Below are 21,234 nucleotides of genomic sequence, written 5' to 3' on the forward strand. Positions count from 1 at the left end.
TCGTTATAACGTCCTTCCTCCTTTTAGATTAGTTCCAGTCTCTGGTGGTGACCGTACTTGCCACTGGAGACCCGACACTCTCTTCATTTACACAGATGCCCTTAATGCTGGGCTTAGGTTTCCTTTCCATCCTTTTATTCCTCATCTTTTGGCTGATTTACAAATCAACCCGTGTCAGCTTCCTCCAAACGCCTGGAGGAATATTCTATGTTTTATGGTTTGTTGTCTTAGGGAGGGCTTTCCTCTTTCTGTAGCCGTTTTTAGGAAGGTCTTTCAGTGTTATAATAGTTCTTCCAATATCTGTGGCTGGGTCTATGTCAAGCAAAGGCCCAAAAGCAAACATATCTTTAACAGCGCCTCTATTCCTGATAATAATCAAAATTGGAGGAATAGTTTCGTTGGGTTACGTTAGGAGAATGGTGACTGGGGCACACTTTTTCGATCTTCCTTCGGGAAGGTCGGTGATGGTAGCCTCAAATCCATTCACCTAACTCTTGAAGAAACTATTATCTATAATGGGCTTACTCAGGATGATGGCACTACCACCAGCTGGACTCTCTTAGAGGAGTTTTCCCTGATTCATGTGGGACTATCCTCTGTTTCTCAACAGGGTATTTTTCTTCCCTTCTCAACTTTATTTCATTTCATGCATTATTAACATCACTCATTTTGTCTTTTGCTTTGTTTCGCAGCTGCCAAGGAGATTAACGAGGACAATGTTCCTCTGGTTGAAGAGACTGCTAGGATGAAGAAAGCTCGGCCCGCAGGCCTTGACACCCGGGGAAAGGCGACAGAGCCTATCTTCTTGAGAAAGCAAAAAGAGCCTATGGGGGAGGCTTCAACTGAAGGAGTTGGGGGCCATAGTGCTCCTATCACTGCTGCTGCCCCTACTGCTACTGCCACAGGCGCCTTCCAGCCTCTCTGGGGATTCCGCCGAGGGGACACCGTGGTTGGTTCCCCGAAACATGCTTGGGATTGGTCCTACCATAGCGTGACTCCAAAGGACTTTACTGATGTGGTGGCCACCCCTGACCTTGAGAGGATTAAGCTCATGGGAGCCCAATCTCTGGCTTCGGTATGCCTTCTCTCTTTTGAACTTATCTTTCATTCTTGTAGCATTTTCTTGCCTTATACTTCGTTGATTGCTTTGTTTCAGTCTAACGCCTATTTTCAAGGCGCCGTGAGGCAAGCCGAGTCATGGAAGCGGGCTTCTGATAAGGCCGATAATGCCCTCAGGAGGCAACAGAAGAAGTATGATACCCTGGAGAAGAAGCTCAAGCGCAAGGAGGAAGAACTCGGAGAGTCTAACGCCGAGCTTGTGGTGCTTCGGGCGGAGAAGGATAAAGCTATAGACAACTATCTGGACTCGGAGGAGTTTGCCCAATCCATGAGGATTAGGGATGATTCAGTCTTTCCCGGGTTTTTTAGGACTGGTTGGGACACGACCCTTGGGACCGTGAACGAGGCTTGTCCTGATATTAACCCGGCGGACTATATCTGCCCTGATGACGAGGCTTTGCTACAGAGGTTTCGTACCCGAGTAGTTGTCTCGGACCATGTTCCTCAGGATCCACTCCTTCCTCCTCCCGAGTCTTCTTCCAGACCTGCTGAGGACGACAGCTCTTCCTCCTCCTCCGAGACGACAGAGACATCCAGCGAGAGTGGAGAGGACGATGATATGGATGCCGAGGGTACCTCAGCTCCTTAGAGCTTTTTCAGCCCTGCGTGGCTTGTTTTTTTTTATCCTATTTTCGAGACTTTATTTATCGAACTTTTGTAATATCTATCAGATCTATTTCATTTATCACCTTCTATGCTTGCATCCATGCATTTGATTTTTATTTGTTAGGCCACAAACATACTTTGAAGAACTCATGAATTTCGTAAAATTGTCTGGGATTCGTCCCTTACACAAGTAATAATAAACTTCGTAATAAAACTAAAACATATAAATCCTAAGCAAGCAAAGCTTCAAGGTGCTTTTCAACCTACTCACCATCCTGACGAGTGAGAATCATATCCGGCTGCCCTACACATAGTAAACCTTCAGGTTTTGTGCATGCCAAGTTCTCGGGACTTCAAAACCATCCATAGTCTCTAGCTTGTAGGTTCCTCTACCTTGAACACTCTTGACTCTATACGGCCCTTCCCAATTCGGGGCAAGCTTCCCTTTTTGTCCTACACCAGATGCTTCTATCTTCCTCAAGACTAGATCGCCTTGTTTAAAAAACCTTTCTTTAACCCTTAGGTTGTAGTAGAATGAAGCCTTTTTCTGATATTCTACTATCTTTGCATGTGCCTTATCTCGCACTTCATCGATCAGATCCAGGGCTAACCTCTGCCCTTCCTCATTTTCTTCTGCGTTGAAAGCCTAAATCCTTGGAGAGGAATGTGATATCTCTACTGGAACTACTGCTTCTGCCCCATATGCTAACATGAAGGGAGTTGCTCCTGTCGTGACTCTACAGGTAGTCCTATAGGCCCATAATATGGGAAGTATCTCATCCACCCAATTATTTCTTGACTTCTCGATCCTTTTCTTTAATCCATCCAGGATTATTCGATTTGCTACTTCTGTTTGCCCATTAGCTTGTGGGTGAGCCACAGAGGTGAACCGTAACTCAATTTCATTTTCTTCACAATACTTCTTGAATTCCTCGTTGTTGAATTGTGTTCCATTGTCAGTGACGAGGATACGGGGAATTCCATATCGGCACATAATATTTTCCCACAGGAATTGTGCAACCTGCTTAGTTGTGATTTTGGCCAAGGGTTTGGCTTCAATCCACTTGGTGAAATAATCAATGGCTACAATTAGAAACTTCCTTTGTGCCGTGGCCATAGGGAAAGGCCCTAGAATGTCCATCCCCCACATAGCAAAGGGAATAGGCGAGTTGATAGAGGTCAGCATCTCGGGGGGTTGTCTAACAACTGGTGCATGCTTCTGACAGCGATCACACTTCTTTACATATTCTTTGGCATCAGCCATCATTTCTGGCCAATAGAAGCCTAAACGGGTTATCTTATGAGCTAAGGCCCTGCCCCCCAAGTGTTGTCCACAAATACCTTCATGCACTTCCTCAAGAGCCAAGCGTGCCTCATCGGGCCTGAGACACCTCAAGTAAGGAACCACGAAATATCTTTTATACAGAATCCCATCTATCAAAGAGTACCTTAGTGCTCGAACAGTTAACTTTCGTGCTTCAGTTGCATCACTTGGCAACCAACCGGTCTGAATGTGAGCCTTGATGGAATCAATCCATGACGTCCCCAAGCCTATGGGAGCCACAAGCTTAACATCTATGCTCCGTGTCTTCAAAACACGGAAGTACACACTTCCTGAACTTTCTTCAATCTCAGACGAAGCGAATTTTGATAGCGCATCTGCTTTAGCATTTTCTTCCCTTGGAATGTGTTCAACATGGCATTCATTAAATTGGGTCATCACAACCCTTACTAGGCGAACATACTTAGCCATCGTATCATCCCTTGCCTCAAATTCTCCCTTTACCTGGGATATGATCAGCTTCGAGTCTCCACGGACCTTTAAGTTTTTGACTCTAAGTGTTCCAGCTAGACCAAGGCCAGCAATCAGGGCTTCATACTCTGCTTCATTGTTTGTGGTTGGGAAGTCTAGCTTCATAGCATACTCAATTAGGAATCCATCAGGGCTTTGCAAAACCAACCCTGCTCCACTGGAATTTATTTTTGATGCTCCATCAAAATAGAGAACCCAATATTCTTTCTCCTTGTCCCCATTGTCGACTCCCTTGTCTTGAGGTATGGTATCTTCCTGCCCCCCGACTTCTTGGTTGGGTATGGTACATTCCACTACGAAGTCAGCTAGTGCCTGGGCTTTTATGGCTGTACGTGGCTTATACTTGAGATCGAACTCTCCCAACTCTATTGCCCACTTAATCAGTCTCCCACTTGCCTTGGGACTGTGAATAATGTTTCTCAGCGGCTGATTTGTTAGCACTTCAATCTGGTGAGCTTGAAAATAAGGACGCAGCTTTCTTGAAGCCATTACCAAGGCTAAAGCGAATTTCTCAATAGTTGAATAATTCAACTCTGCACCATGCAAGATTTTGCTGACATAGTATACGGGTTTCTGGACTTTCAGTTCCTCCTTAACCAACACCGTGCTCAAGGCGCTTTCTGAAACAGCCAAGTACAAGAATAAAACTTCACTCAGAACTGGCTTGGCCAACAATGGGGCCTGGCCCATATATTTCTTTAATTCTTCAAATGCCTTCTGATTTTCCTCACTCCATACAAAGTCTTTAATGTTCTTTAGTGACTTGAAGAATGACAAGCACTTGTCTCCTGACTTGGAGATGAATCGTCCTAGCGCAGCAACCCTTCATGTGAGGTTCTGAACATCCTTGATAGTTTTTGGTGGTTCCATGTCCAGGATCGCCTTTATTTTATCGGGGTTAGCCTCAATTCCTCTTTTTGAGACCATCAATCCCAAGAATTTTCCAGATCCTACTCCGAAAGCACACTTCGTAGGATTTAACATCATCTTGTGGTACCTCAGGACCTCAAAAGCTTCCCTTAAATGGGCTATATGATCAGTCTTTACTAGACTCTTGACTAACATATCATCAACATAAACTTCCATAGTCTTACCAATAAGATCCTTAAAAATTCTATTCACCAACCTTTGATAGGTGGCTCCTGCATTCTTGAGACCAAACGCCATAACAAGATAACAATAAACACCAAAGTCAGTGATAAATGATACCTTTGGAATGTCATCCTTATGCATTTTGATCTGGTTGTATCCGCTAAATCCATCCATGAAACTAAGCATCTCATGTCCAGCAGTGGCATCAATCAAAGTATCAATTCTAGGCAGCGGAAAATAGTCTTTGGGGCATGCATCATTCAGATCAGTGAAGTCTATACACATCCTCCACTTTCTATTAGCCTTCTTCACCATTACAGGGTTTGCTAACCACTCCGGAAATTGAATCTCCTCAATGAAACCAGCCTATTAGAGCTTTTCTACTTCCTGTTTTATAGCCTCTTGTCTTTCCGGGGCAAAATTTCTTTTCTTTTGTTTCACTGTCTTCCGGCTTGGATCCACGTTTAGCTTGTGAGTAATTAACTCCGGGTCTATGCCTGGCATATCAGCTGCTGACCATGCAAACACATCACTATTTTCTTGTAAAAATTTCACTAACTTCCCTCTAAGAGGCTCCTCTAATGTGGCTCCAATGAAAGTCATCCTCTCAGGATTCTCGGGGTCTAAAGGAACCGAAACCAATTCTTCTGCTGGCCTTCCTCTATTCTCATCATTTTCTCGAACATCCATATCTTCAATAGGAAGAACCTGCCCCCCGACTCCATCTGCCCTCAAAGAGGCCACATAACAACTTCTAGCCATTTTTTGATCTCCTCTCTCTTCTCCAATCCCGTTTCGGGTGGGAAATTTCATGACTGAATGGTAGGAAGAGGGGACTGCCTTAAAGGCATGTATCCCTGTTCTCCCCATGATAGCATTATAAGTTGAACTAGCCTTTACCACCACGAAATCCAGCATCTGCATTGCTTGCCTTGGTTCCGTACCTATGGTGGTTGGCAATTTGATTATCCCTTCCACAGGACATTCTACTCCAGCAAATCCATATATCGGCATATCGGTTGGTGTCAACTGGGAGTCGTTATACCCCATTCTTAGAAAGGTGTCGTGGAGCAAGATATCCACAGAAGCACCATTATCCACAAGGACCCTCTTAACCGGGCTATTTCCTATTATCGGTGTTATGACCAGCGGGTCGTCATGGGGAAACTTCACACCCTCTAGGTCGGAATCATCAAAAGTCAATGTTACTTCTGTCCTGGCCCTCTTCGGGGCTTCTCCAACAATATGCATAACCTCTCTAGTATATGCCTTTCTGGAATTTTTGGACAATCCAGCAGCAGTTGGACCTCCAAAGATCGTGTTTATCACTGGCCCTCGAGGGCGTCGCGGTCCTCCAAAAATTGCATTTATAACCGGCCCTCTAGGTTGGGGATTCCGCCCCTGATCGTCTTGGTCTCTCCTACGATCTTCAAAGTTCTTCCTTCCATTATTATTTCTGTCCCCTCCATCTCCAGTATACTTGTTCAATCTTCCTTTTCGAATCAAAAACTCAATTTCATCTTTCAATTGCCTACACTCATCGGTGTCATGGCCAACATCTTTGTGAAACCTGCAATACTTGCCCTTATCTAGCTTGGCGGGATCAGCCTTCAAGGGCTTAGGCCAGCGAATATCTCTGTCTTTCTCAATCTCCATCAAAATCTGACTTCTGGGAGCATTCAGCTTAGCGTATTCAGTGAACTTTTGCCCAGGTCCTCCCTTCTTGGGGGTTGAATCAGGATTTTGTTCGGTTCTAGGATATTTGTCCTTAGCGATATACTCCAAATCAGTTTTTCGTTTCTTGCCTCCAGTGGGCTCATTACTTACTACGGTCTTCCTCATGCTTTCTTCAACCTTGATATACTTCCCTGCCCTCTTCCTCATGCTTTCTTCAACCTTGATATACTTCCCTGCCCTCTCTTGGAGTTGCAACATGTTTTCTGGGGGACGTTTGGCCAAGGACATCTTGAAAAACTCATCCCTAGTTCCTTGTTGCAGTGCTATCATGGCTACCTTATCATCAAGGTCTGGGACTTTTAAAGCCTCCTTTGTAAAACGATTCAGGTAATCCCTCAAGGATTCCTTAGCTCCCTGCACAAGACTCATAAGAGATGCTGAACTTTTCTCATGGACTCTTCCACTGATGAATTGCTTAATAAAAGCCTGACTTAATTCTCTGAACGATCTAATAGAATTTGGGGGTAGGCGACTGTACCATCTTTGAGCCATACCCGACAGGGTTTGAGGGAAGGCCCGACATTTTATAGCATCATTCATGGGTTGCAGCAGCAGTGCATTAGAGAATGTCCTAACATGATTAGCGGGGTCTCCCGTGCCATCATAGGCTTTGATAGTGGGCATCTTGAATTTCCTTGGATATGGGCATTCATTATCTCTTCTGTGAAGGGTGGAGTTGGATCGTCAGGATCTCCAAGGGGAAGGAGATTGCTTGGATCAGTTCTTGGGACAGCAGCCCTTCTTCTTACCGGACCATCCAGGTCTATGATAGGAGGAGGATTTCTCCCCCTAGGAGGTATGTGGGGTCTGGTGGCCTGGTGAGCCTCCAAATCACGCCTCAGCCTTTGGATTTCAGCCTCATGAGCCCTGATCCTTTCCTGCACTACTTGGGGATTCGCCCCTGGGGTGCTTTGGGGGCGTTGCCTTCCATCGGCCATTGGCTCTTTTCCAGGACGCCTCCTTCTTGGGGCCACTTCATCATCCGAAGATTCGGAGTCTCTCTCAGTGTATGGACCAGAAAATTTCCGATCCTCAGGGATAGGACCCAAACCTCGTATATAGGGGGCGACCGCCCTCGTGCTTCGCTTCGCCCAGCATATCCGCTTCCTCCAACCTCAGGGTGAAGGGGCATCCCATAAGGGGGGTTAGTAGTAACAATAGTTGAATATTCATACCCGACGGGTCGAGAATTCACAGGTATATGTATTTGTTGAACTTGAGGATTCGTACCTTGAATCGGGGGAGTTGTCCCTTGTAGCTGGGGTTGAGTTGCCCCTGTCTGGGCTTCCTCCTGAGTAGATGCATAAGTTGAATGGGGAGGAACCTCCACGGTTGATGAAATCACCTGGGTTGTCTCTGATGGTGTTCCTTCCTCTAGAGCTCCAATTGTTCTCCGTGTTCTCGCCATGGTTGTTGTTGTGCTTCCCACAGACGGCGCCAAATGTTATGGATAAAAAACTAATATATATATATATATATAATTGTTGTATTTAGTACTAAGGAACGTGAGCTTCAAGGCTCGATTTGACTGCTCTTGTGTTTCGTGACTCAATCTGCCTTAACAAGATGCCTACGTACCTTGCTGATTGCCAAGGATCAAGTCAAAAAATGTAGTTCTGATTTGTGGGGTGAGGCCCCTTATATAGATGTGGGAGTCCTTGAGTTGGACTTGGTATAGGAGACTTGGTGGACAAGCCTCTGAATTAGGATAGACTTAGGAGTCCTAGGAAGTAGGAAGCTGATTCCTTATCCTTTTAGGTCCCCTTGAGGCTAATCTATAAGGATTTATATCCTTATTGGGACTCTTCTCAATAGCTGATTTTTCCCTTATTAATTAATTACGAAATTAATTAATAATCAGGGCTTTTGGGCCTTTTTTATTCCACCAGGCCTGATCTGGTCCATCAGGCTTAACCTTTCTGGTCTGAATATCATACATTTTATTATTGGGCCTAGCAGCCCATTAATTATAAAATCAGGACTTATTTATCTCTATCAAGTCCCAACGTAGCCCCTGAATATCTTTACCCGTTGTAGACCCTTTCCACCAAAACGAATTCATAATCTTCTCCATATCTTCACATAGTTGTTGTGGAAATAAGAAAGTACTCACGGCATAATTCGGTAAAGCTTGAGCTACCATTTTCAAGAGCAATTCCTTCCCTCCCTTAGATAAGCTTTTTTTCTCCCACCCACTCTCTCTCTCTGTGTTGGAAATTCTCTTGCGAGAACTAAAATATGCTCAGGTGAGAGCACTGAGCAGGATTTCAAGTTTGTCAATCAGACGAAATTCTTCTGTTAATTCCAATTTCCAAACTATGGAAACCAGAAAAAACTAACTTTATAATTTTCTTTTTAAATTTAGTGCTATCCAAAAGAGTTTAGAAGTACCAATTCAAGGAGTTTTCAGGAATATACTTGTAATTACTTTAAAATCAAGTACAGTTTAAATAATAAATCTATGAAAGTATTTGGCTCATGATTTATATGTGCTGTTGATGTGAATCGGACGTTAAATCTAGAGGATAATGTATGAATTTGTTTAAATAAAATAAGATTCATGCCCTTGACCCCGAAACTAATGAAATTATTACTGATAAACCAAATCAATAATGAAGATTGAACTAAATATATTTTGTCTGAAAATTGTTTGGGAATTGAACCTATATTTTTTAGCGAATTTATTAAATTATCTTTTTTTAAAACCTAATTATTATAAAATAGGTATTATAATATAATAAAAGATATATTCTGCTTTACTTAATAAAATATTAACATTCAAATAAAAATTATTTAAAAAAACCATGCATCACACGGGTTTAAACTTAACATTAAAAGTTTTTTATAGTCGATCGGTATTTAGTGAAATTAATTAATTGTCCTCAATTAGTTAATTTATTATTTTGACATAATTATCTTATATGATATTATCATTAAAAATTATGAAACCCCTGAATCAAAGTTGTATATAACCGGAAGTATGAGACAGTATTTGGTTAGATATAGGTGGTGTTCGGACTAGAATAAAATAAACTAATAAAATAAATTATCGACGGTGTCAAAACAATTATAATATTGAACCGAAAAAAATTAAACTAAAAATAATTCATTGGTCAATATAATGATATCGGGCTAAAAAATATATATTACTTACTTTATTAACAACTATCATTAATACAATATTAAAATAAAATAATAAAATAACAAATATTTAAAACAACTTTAAATTGCACGGGTTTTAGGCTAGTAATGTTTAATACAGTGATGGTTTAAAATTTGTTTTCATCAAATCTTATCCAACAATTAAAGAAAAAAATTATGAATTTTACATTATTATTCTATTCAGTTTGGGATTCCTACTTCTTTTTTGTTTAAATCATTCAAAAGTTAGAATATTTTATTCAATTTAAAATATCTAATTATCGTTGATTATATAATATTCCTTTATTTTTCAGTCTAGGATTCCTTTTTAAAAAAAAAAAAAAGATAGGACATTCCATTCAATTTACAATATCTATTTATCATTGTTTATATAACATTTCTTTATTTTAATCCAACAACTATGATTAATTTGTTTAAAAACCTAGTGGTTAATTTTAAATTGTGGTACATTGACTGAACCTAACAAAAATTTGGATAAAATCCCCATTATGCATATTATATAATACTATCTTATAACCAGCGTGATGTTTTTTTTAATATTATATAATTTTTTAAAAACAATTGAATTGCAACTTTTAAGATGCATAATTTAGTTATTCACAAATTTTTTAATTATATACACATACACATATATTTGCAAAAACATCGAACAGTTAATATTAAATTGGTGATATATGAACCATAACTAATAAAAATTTGGATAAAATCCCCTTTTATGCATAATATATAACTAATTTATAGCCCTGTGCGATGTACGATTTTTTTATAATTGCTTTTGTAGTTTTTAAAGTTATATATGTCTTTATTTCTCACGTTGTTCTAGTATTATTTTTACAAGCTTTACAACTCGTGTGTTGCACGAGTCTTAATTCTTATTTTTATATTATTTAAATTTATAAAAAATTCTTTTTAGATCATTAACTTATTAGTATATATATATAAATATAATATAAATATTTGTTATTGGCATGATTCGAACCTGAATCTTTGGTAGTGTATAAATAATGATATAAATATTTGTTGTTGGTAGGGTTCGAATCTGGAAGTTTTAGTAGTGTATAAATAATAATATAAATATTTGTTGTTGGCGGGGTTCGAATTTGAGAGCTTGAGTAGTGTATATTGTTTTAGTATTTGAATCTAACGATCATTATCACTTTATTAAAAAAATCCGACGGTCATAAATGGGGATAACCAAACCAATTAAAAAAGTATACCAAATCATACCATATTCCGGGTATTATATATAGTATTGTTTTTTTATAATTTGTTGTAATATTGTTGTAACGAATGTGTTTATATTGAGAAATATACGGATGAGTAATTGAATTACAGGCTATACAATATGTAGTATAATGTCTGGTCCTATTTTATCTATTTTTTTTTATCATCATATCATATTTTGATTTTTGAATAGTAGTAGAACAATGTATTATATTTATGATTGGTTAAATCTCTAATCATATTTTATTTAAGATTGTATTAGGATACTGTATTATATTTATAATTGGTTAAATCTCTACTTATATTTTATTAGCTTAAATCCCGTGTAATGTACGGGTTCCGTTAATATTTAAATTTTATTTATTCAAACATATAATAGTTTTATTATATTTATATAAATATATAATAATTATAGATTTATAATATAAAATAATAAAAGGATTGGAAGACACCGTTATCGTAGTTTAGTAGGATATGTTTTGGTTATATTTTAACGGGATAAGGAGACTAATTCTAGTAGTTTAATAATTTTAATAGGAGTATTTTAGTAAGTGTCTAACACTATTTTTTTTTATTTTTAATAACGAAAATAGAGGGATAACCGTTGAATCTCATTCCGGTTATTATAGTATTGTATAAATATATCGATTTAGAATTGTATTAAGACATTATATCATATTTATGATTGATTAAACTTTTGATCATATACTATTTAATAATGTATTAGTACATATATAACAATTGGTATTTGAATAGTATTAGAATAAAATAATCATTTTCTGTTTATAATTTTATTAGAACATATTTATTCTAATATGATATAATCTTAACCCTCTATTTTTAATTATATTTAAACAACGTTTACATTGTTTTGACGGTAAATGACCAAAATTTTGGATAAAAAATATTTTGTTATCTATAAAGGATAAGGATATAATTACAATTAGAATTTTAATATATCATTGAAATACTTTGAATCTACACCATTTTACGATTAATATTATATCTAATTCCCTTCAATTTGACTTGAAATATTTAATAGTTATGAATTAAATTATAAATAATGAAACTTACAATGATAAATTAAACCCATCATCTCCATGTGATTTTTTCATTTTATTCACGTTCACCTAAATTTACGTAAGCAATTTTCATTTTTGAATTAAACAAAAAGTTGACATATTATTATCATCTTGAAGCATTATTCTCACTACAAAAAAAGGGCTAAATACAACCGGTTTTTGGACCGGTTGTATTCGCTCGAGTAATATGACCGATTATATACGACCGAAAACGGTTGAATTTATTTTTCACCTAAAATTTGAAAATCCCGCCCAAAAATTTGAATTTTTGAAAAAAAAATTGAAATGTCTGCCTAAAATGTAAATTCGACCTTATATGGTTATTAACATTGTTCTAAATTTAACCTAAAATTCGACCGTATAGCAAATCAAATACATTTATTTTTTTCTAGAAAACTTATCTTATCACTAAAATATATAGATCTTGACATATGTAAGGTTGGATCATTCACAAAAGTTTTGAAAGAATCGAAATATCTGAGACTAAACACTAGTAAGAAGTACTGGTCGAACTACTTTAGTGTTAAAATTTAAATATTCAAATTACTTACATTTTTTCGTAAACATTTTTTTTTGACAATTTTCATATCTGTATGGTTGGATTAAAATTTAAAATAAATACAAAATAAATTGAAACTCAAACTATAATTATTAATTGGACGATAAATATCTAACTGCCATAATAATCTTTTTTACAAGAACTAAAATATAAATTTCGTGAAAATTTTATTCTATATTTTTTCCCAGAAATTTTCCGCCATTTTTAAAAATAATTTGACCAAAATCGTTTGAATTTAGTACAAAATTTCTTTGAGGGAAAATTCCCTCTATTTTTTGGCAATGCTAAATTCGACCGAATACGGTTGAATTTAGGAGCACGGCTAAACTTAACTGTATAAGGTTGTATATAAATACGGTTGTATTTATTCGGTTGTAATTAGTACTAAATTCAACCGCGTAAATACGACTGTATATAAATACGACTGCATGCGGTTGTATTTAGCCGCGTCCTTAATTTCAACCAAAAACGATTGAATTTGATGTTGGTTGTATTTGTGCGGTTGTATTTAGCCTTGAAACACGTTCAAAAAATTGATATAGTTAAACAAAATTTACAAAAATCTTATATAGATTCGACCCTTTAAATGCTTTCCATAATGTACGTAAAAAATACAAATATTGTAACGCAGAAATATATAAATATCCAAAATATTCGTATGCACTTATCTTTTTGCCGCTAGTTTCTTCTTCTCTCTCCGTTTTCATCTCCCTACACTTAATTTGGTCCCAATTTCCATTTTCTCTTTTCCACCATTTCAACCCGATCGATCTCCCAATTTCATCAAAATTTTCTTGCATTAATTCTAAGATGACTTATTTTATTCGTATTCATAATTAAATTATATATATACACATGTTGTTGTGCATGCACTAAATTATTAAATCTGAAATGGATTTGAGGAAGAACATGAATGCAGTGTTTTTGTTACTGGGAATCGTGATTGTTGTGGAATTAGGGTTGGTGTCAGGTAATGTGTTTAAGGTGCAACATAAGTATGGTGCACGTGCCGAAAGATCTTTACGTGCTTTGAGAGCTCATGATTCTAAGCGACATGGTCGAATGCTTGCTGCTCTTGATTTTCCAATTGGTGGCAAAGGCCGTGCCGGTGATACATCGTTTGTTCCCAACTCTTCTCTCTCTCTCTCTCCCTCCCTCCCTCCCTCCCTCCCTCTCTCTCTCTCTCCCTCTCTCTCCCCCCCCCCCCCTCCCCTCCCCCCCCCCCCCTCCCCCCTCTCTCTCTCCCCCTTCCTGTCTCTCTCGGTCTCTCTCTTTCTTCTCTCTCCCTCTCCTCTCTCTCATATGATTTTTTTTTTGTTTTTCATGCATGCTATTGATTGATATATATGTGTTTTTTCGTGGCTGCTAAATGTAAGATTTGTATTTTTTTGCAATTATTGTTGTAGATTTGATCAGATTTGTTATGTGATATATAATTTAATTATATTTGATGTTGATAATTTTATATATGAATATAAGAATGTGTGACTTTGCTGACAGTTTGACGATTCCAAAACAATTTATGATAGTGAATTTTATAACCTAGAAATTTCTTTTGCTGTATCATGTATGCCCCTCCGCGACACCATTAGCATTATATTAGCAGTATATAATGTTTCAATGCTCTTTTTATGTGCCACCATATGAACAAACCCTCAGTTTTCTCTGTTATCAGAGAGCTTGAATGAGTTAGAGTGTCGAAGCAATATATATTTTATAACAAATGGTTATATAGACATATAATGGTTTTTTTTCCACTTAGGCTTTTTTTCACGAAGATCGGGATTGGAACTCCTTTGAAAGACTATCACCTGCAGGTTGACACAGGAAGTGACCTTCTATGGGTACATTGTGCCGGCTGCAGTAGTTGTCCAAGGGAAACCAAGCTTGATGTATGCTCCTTCCTAAACCTTATGTGAAGTATTTTGCGTATCTTAATATGCTTAGTCACATTGTTGTAGGGAATTGTTAGTCATACGTATTCTATAAAATAATATACAATTCTATGTTATTATAAAACAGATAAAGTTGGCTAACTATGATCCAAAGGGTTCCTCAACTTCAAGAGCTATCAATTGTGATGGAGACTTCTGTACTAATGTATTCAATGCCCCAAATAAAGATTGCAAAGATCAAGACCTCTGCACATTTTCTATTACTTACGGAGACGGAAGCAAAACCGGAGGATACTTTGTGGAAGACTTGATACATTTTAATAAGGCATCTGGTGATCTGAAAACAACACTCTTGAATGGGAATATAACATTCGGGTATTTGATATTCTTTCCTAATTTTCGCCAAGTAGTATTTGAAAAGAACATAGACACATAGTTTCATATCAATTATGGCTATATCTATACGTGTGTTTCTTTCCTCTAATGTAGATGCTTTACATTGTATGGGAATATCAATTTGAGAGTTCGATTGGGTGAAAATACTATTTGATGTGTGATTTATTATTTTCTTAAAAAATTCATTGAAAGATACTGATGCTGTGATTACATTTAATAACCATATGAAGGTGTGGAGTGGAAAAGTCAGGGGAGGATTCTGATGAGGCTGTTGATGGAATAATTGGATTTGGACAAGCAAACACATCTGCATTATCACAGCTCTCTGCAATGAAGAAGGTGAAAAAGGTGTTTTCTCATTGCTTAGACGGAAAAGAAGGAGGAGGTATCTTTGCTATTGGTGAAGTGGTAAAGCCGCAATATTCTTCAACACCTATGATCCCAGATATGTACGTGATTTAAGGTTTTATTATTTTGTGGTGGAAAGTTGAGTTTTACTAGGTTAAGGAAAAAACATCCAAGAATTTTGGTGTCACTATCCACTTGCTCATATGCGAATATATATCAATTTTTTAGAAAGTCCTTGGTAGAATATATATACATATGTAGTAAATGCACAACTGCATTTATATTTATCAAACATGCTCTTACTAGCTAAATATGTCGCTAGATCCTGGGATTATACAGCTGCTCTGCATAAAATATAAGGCAGCAAGAACTAGCAGGCGTATACTTTAAACTAACCGGTGATATCCCAGACTTTAAGGAAAGTTTGTAATATGCATCTTATAATTGATTCCCTCAAGGATGATACACACCTCCTACTAAATCAGAATTATATTCACCACCATGGATTCCTTTAAAATCATATATCAATGATTTTTTTTTTTTTGAAACTTCCCTTGTTAAAACTTTGCATTAGATATTTTTTTTAATAAAAAAATCCTTTTTGTGGTGTGAGTTTGTGATGCAATCTTTAAGTATCATGAAATCTGAAATTTGCTCATCAATATGCATACTCTATCTAGGTCTTTCGTTCTTTATATTTCAAAAAGTTCTTTTAGTGATTTTTATTTCATACTTATAAAAGAATGAAATTTAAGTTAATATGATGCCTTTCTTAAAGTTTGACATGAAACAGTGTTTTGATTATAGTTTTCTTGCTTCTTAGGCCACATTATAATGTTATTATGAACGGGTTGGAGGTGGCTGGTGAACATATAGAAGTTCCAGCAGATACTTCTGATTCTGGTGAAAATAGTGGCACAATAATTGATAGTGGTTCAACATTGGCTTACCTTCCTGATGACATTTTAAAACCACTGATGCAAAAGGTTTACAATATGTTTCAGGAATAATTTCTTCTCAGTTGATTTCAAAATATTTACTTGTTATAATTTTGTGCTTCATATCAATTTTGTGCTTCATATCAATTTTGCCTCTTCTTGGAATAGATTTTGGCTAAGAAACCAGAGGTGAAACTTCATACACTGGAGGAACAGTTCTCATGCTTTAAATACGATGATAAGTAAGACTTCTCACTAAAGTCTGTATTTTACCTCACATGCAACCTTTCAGAGTGTTACAAAATAATGTATATCAACCCACTGCTTGTAAAGGTTATTTTATAAAACATATCTATGATACGACTAATTTTAGCTTATGTTGAGTTTAGTAGAAGTGGATAGTGGATAGGTTGTGGAGATGTTCCTTAGCTCATGATCTCCCAAGGATCTTTCTCTCTTTGCTTTTACATATCTATTGCATTGCCTGTTGCTTTAGATTTGTATGATAGAAAAAATGTAAAATGAAATTATCTGAAGCTATGGATAATTCTTTTATACTTTTGTTTAGAGGAGTAAAAACAATTCCACTTGTTCGAAGATTTGGGTAGATAATTCTTTTCTTTTATTCTTTTATGTAAAATGAAATTGTCTGTTGCACCCCTATGGCTATGCTTGGGTCTCGGAAATGAAAAGGAGGATTTAGTTTTTCTTTGTGTTTGAATGTTAATAATTCTTCCGGTTCCCTGTATTTGCAATTATTTGGAAGATACATTATCAGAACTAAGGAGAGATGGTATGTTGGAAAAGTTGCAAAAGTAGAATCAAAATGTTTCTTGTTATAATGTTATTCCAACCTCTAGGCTATGGAGGAACACTATGTGGAGTCTGAAAGGACTTCACCTTATGGTACATATGATGACGGATCAGGACTTAGATGCCTCTTCTTGTATCTTGATGTTATTTGTAATTCATATCGAGGATGACTTCTTGTCCCAGTCCTCTTCTCTGTATCAACAGTTTTCTTTAAGTGTTCCAACTTCTAACATATGTGAAACTCAAGTATTTGCATTATCTACCCATTTTTTCCACCTACTTTTAGAAACCTGAGAGTTAGTTTTTTGTAGTAGGCAGTCATGAAAATGTACTTTGATCATGTTGGAATTGTTTTGGGTTTCAGTTTTTAAAAAGGAGACCTCTTTGTAGTTAAAAAAAGTATTATACTCAGATTTTAGCAGCATCGTCAAATATGGTTCTACTTTATATGATGGTTCTCATGGAAAATGTGTCCTGGTTGTCGTTACTAGTGGTGGACGAACTGCACATGGCATGTGTTAAAATCTCTCTAATGGCTATTGTTCATAATCTGACGAAAATTATCCTTGGATGATGATTTTGAATGAATGACCACAATTTATCTCCAACCAGATCTAGCAGTTACAGTACTAATCGGGTCAGTGTTGATTGTTGACTGTCAATGGTGTCCATGCTTTTTGTATGAATAAAATGAAGAGAGAGGAAATAAAACATCATGCTAAGGATTATCTTCACTAATGTATATATTATTTACATTGTGTTTGCTGTTATTTAATCTCACTATGTTACTGTTTTTCTTCCCTTCTTACATTTGGTACACATGAATATTGCACTTCTGACTGTCACTTCAATAATTTATCTATTTTTTGCTTTCTCCCTTTGATGGGTTGTTGCAGTGTTGATGATGCTTTTCCAGTTGTGACCTTCCATTTTAAAGGTTCACTTTCTTTGAAAGTTTATCCCCATGATTACCTTTTTCCAGTTGATGTAAGTATTTTCGGCACATGGACATTGCATTTTCTTGCAGTAAAACGATACTATATTCAAGTTCATAATGTCTGAAGTCTGAACAATTTTTAAAAAACACATGTAGTATAAACACCATGTTCCAAGCCCAAATTCTCGATAGTCTTAAAAACTGTAATAATTATATAGCTTTTGTTGTGTTGGTTTTTCTTCAAGTATTATTTTTGCTTTTGAGGTTAGATATCTAGAGACTTTATCCTGGTACTCCATATTTCAAGCAATGACAGACATTCAGAATTGTCTGTGGGAGCATAGGTGATGATATGATGCAGCATGCAGGATAAGGATTTAATAGATATTTGGCAAGGATCAAGGTGTAGAAAGAAATTAATAGCAGGAGGAGATACCACAATAGGAGAAAGCCTAATTATGTTTAATATCTTAGTGTCTGAAGTCCACTGTGGGACTATACAAGTCCCAATCTGCCAACAAAGCATATTCAATTTATCTTCTTTGGACAATCATCCGCTAATATATCTTTATCTAGAAGGTTATACAATAACGGAGGTTGACACTTGATGTCGAATTCCAAAAACCAGCGTGTTGAATGTTGACACTCTTTTCCAGTGTTAAAGATTAGAGATCTAGTTTATTAAGAGAATCATGGATTCTGTGAGAGTAGGTCATCTAACATTTTATCAAAGCTTAGGTCTATCAAGAGTTCTCTGGCTTGTAACCCACATTATCCCTACAAATTTAATTACGACGCTAAAATAAATGATAGCCCCAAAGATGAGCTCCTAGTGTACCACTCTTTATTCCCAAAATTTGGTTTCTCGAGTGAGGGGAGTGTTAAAGATAAATATAATTTATTGATTTTAAGGCTGTGGGAGAGATGGGTCCATCACACTTTCTATAGAAGGTTCAGTTTATAGTTTCAAGTACTTGATATCTTGTTTTATTAGGCTGAACATTCTCTTCTGCTCAAGATATACCATTGTCATACCCTAGACATCTAATTACTTTCTCTTTTACTTGGACAGATATTTATGAAATGTGTCGTTTTTTTGGCAGGATGACCAGTGTTTTGGTTGGATGAGCAGTAATATTCAGTCAGACGATGGCAAGCAATTCACACTCTTGGGAGGTAACCCTAATAGTTACTTGTTTCATAGCTGTTGAGATCTTTTGGGATGTTTGAATTTTGCATATGTTTCAAGGTGATTAGAATGCTGCCCTTATGATTTACTGAATACGAGAATTACCTGCAATTTCTTAAGCTGGAACTTCAGCAAAGAGTTAATATGAAGTTATGCAGAATATGTATCAGATTATGACCAAGAATCACTTACTTGATTTAGAGATACAACTGAGCAATATGATGAAATTTCAGTATGAAACAGGGAAAAAGATTGGTTAATATACATTACAGAATAGGTGTTTAATGAATACGGGCATAGAATACTTTTGGGATAAAAATTGAGCTTTAACCTCTAATTCGTATATGAACATTTTAAATTTATCCTTCACCTATTCACCATCACCTATATTTGCAAAATGTTAAGGTAGTACTACTTGTTTGATTGCAGATCTTGCACTATCAAATAAACTTGTTGTGTATAACCTCGAAGATCAGACCATTGGATGGACTCCATACAATTGTAAGTACAGACTGCATCCTTTTATCTTGATCTTTTCTTTAGGTAGTGTAGGATTTGGTTTAATCATTTTACAATGCTAAATTCTACTGCCCGTCTATAGATAGCAAATTTACTACCTTCTAGACGGAATAAATTTATTTTTAATGTACATTATTCATTTATTATATTAGATAGCAATTTTTTGCTACCATCTCCAATTTGCTCCGGCACGTCAATAAGTTAACACCTATTACTGTATTCCATTTGTGCCCTTATAAACATAGGAGTACATTATTGAATTAAAATATTAGATTTTAAGGGGAGTGAATATTTTAGCACATAAATTAGCAAAAAAAATAGCACGTGGCCTTGGTCACGGGAGAAGAGGAGCATGTTTTTTCTTGGACGAAGGAGAAGGGGGAGCCTTGTCAGTAGCATATTAACAAATCCTCAACTCAAGTAGATATAGACCATAAAATTAGTTAAATTTATCATTTACTAATATGGTGCAAGTAAAATTAAATATCTAACGGGTAAAGATGAGAAAAATTGTAGATACCTCAATGGCTAAAGTCTTCATTTAAAACCCTACCGCCTCCCTGCATACTTGGCAAATATGTAAAATGCCCAAAATATGTAAACTATTAAGAACAATATTATATCTGTTAATCTAAACTGTCCTAGCAAGTTAGTTTGAGTGAGTTTGGTAATTTCCTAAAGTGAACTATATATTTGTGGTGATATTAGGCTCATCGAGCATCAAAGTGAAAGATGAACAGTCTGGAAAGCAGTATGCTCTCAGTTCCCATGATATTTCTGCTGGTTCAGAAAACAGTCTAAATATGGCAATGATTTCTGCACTGTTGTTCATGACTTTCATCTTAAGCACCTTGATCATGTGATGACAGTTTTCGGATAAAGCAGCTTTGCATCTAAGTGACTGTTTTTGCTGTACTAAAAATAATTAATGAGCATCGAGCTTATATATGATTCTCCGAGTATACACTGCAAATTAGTTACAGGTGGAAGCCCTCTAAAGAAAAAGTGGAGAGATGTTTGGTTTCAATTCATCCTACTGGATGACGCAGTAACCTGAGTATAGAAAGTGTATTTTTTTTGTTGTTGTTGTGATCTAATTATATACATTTATCCTTGTTAAATGTTGATACTACACACATACAGAAAGTTGTAAAAAATACATTACGTTATTTCAAGTCATTAATTAACTTAAAACTGCTGTGCATCTTTTCCAGAAGAACTGAATTTGATGTCTATATGGCCGGGTCAGAAAGTTTGAATCCTCTGCTCATAAAAACTGAATTAGTAATCTGTAATGTATGCACTGTAAGAAAATAGAACACCCTCTTCTAATTGTTGGTTGTTTGATACAGTAATAGCTGTTAGATTTTAAAATAGATAAATACCGTGTTTGTTTGGTAAAGCCTACTTTTTTCCAATTTTTTTTATATTTCTCCTTTTTATTAACTTTAATTTTAAAATACATGTTTTTAAATGTTAACCTAATTTAAATTTCATGAATTAACATAATTATATTTAAAAATTATTTATTTATTTTATTCAAGGAAAAAATTTCTCACGAATAAGCAAAATTATTCAAACACTTGTATAACTTATAAGTATTAATCTAGTTATCACTTCACTAAGTATGAAATATGAATATTATTTAAATAAATAATATTAAAATTATATGTGCATCATCTAAAAAGTAACATCAATTTTTTTTAAAAGATAACGACTTTCTAGTTGTAATACTCGTTATACCCCTAAATATATGTTCATTTTGATTTGTCACGGATCAACTTGACCAAATATTTGAAAAAAAT

The 21,234-nt window shown here is 36.1% G+C and overlaps 1 protein-coding gene across 1 annotated transcript; it reads left to right on the forward strand.

Annotated features, from left to right (window-relative positions):
• The first annotated feature begins 13,140 nt into the window (after positions 1-13,140).
• Positions 13,141-20,623, forward strand: LOC141721424 (aspartic proteinase 36-like). Its single transcript, XM_074524351.1, has 10 exons — positions 13,141-13,512; positions 14,157-14,286; positions 14,417-14,664; positions 14,916-15,134; positions 15,857-16,019; positions 16,140-16,213; positions 17,681-17,771; positions 18,825-18,897; positions 19,340-19,411; positions 20,138-20,623. The coding sequence occupies exons 1-10, from the start codon at positions 13,286-13,288 to the stop codon at positions 20,290-20,292; spliced, it is 1,452 nt and encodes a 483-aa protein (XP_074380452.1). The 5' UTR covers positions 13,141-13,285; the 3' UTR covers positions 20,293-20,623.
• The last annotated feature ends 611 nt before the right edge of the window (positions 20,624-21,234 follow it).

Source organism: Apium graveolens, chromosome 1 (genome assembly GCF_009905375.1).
Source record: "Apium graveolens cultivar Ventura chromosome 1, ASM990537v1, whole genome shotgun sequence".
Classification (NCBI taxonomy): Eukaryota; Viridiplantae; Streptophyta; class Magnoliopsida; order Apiales; family Apiaceae; genus Apium; species Apium graveolens.

Coding starts and splice junctions, on each gene's coding strand:
- LOC141721424 (XM_074524351.1), top strand. CDS start 13,286: ATGGATTTGAGGAAGAACATGAATGCAGTGTTTTTGTTACTGGGAATC. Junction 14,287..14,416: donor CAAGGGAAACCAAGCTTGAT/GTATGCTCCTTC, acceptor ATTATAAAACAG/ATAAAGTTGGCTAACTATGA. Junction 14,665..14,915: donor AATGGGAATATAACATTCGG/GTATTTGATATT, acceptor AACCATATGAAG/GTGTGGAGTGGAAAAGTCAG.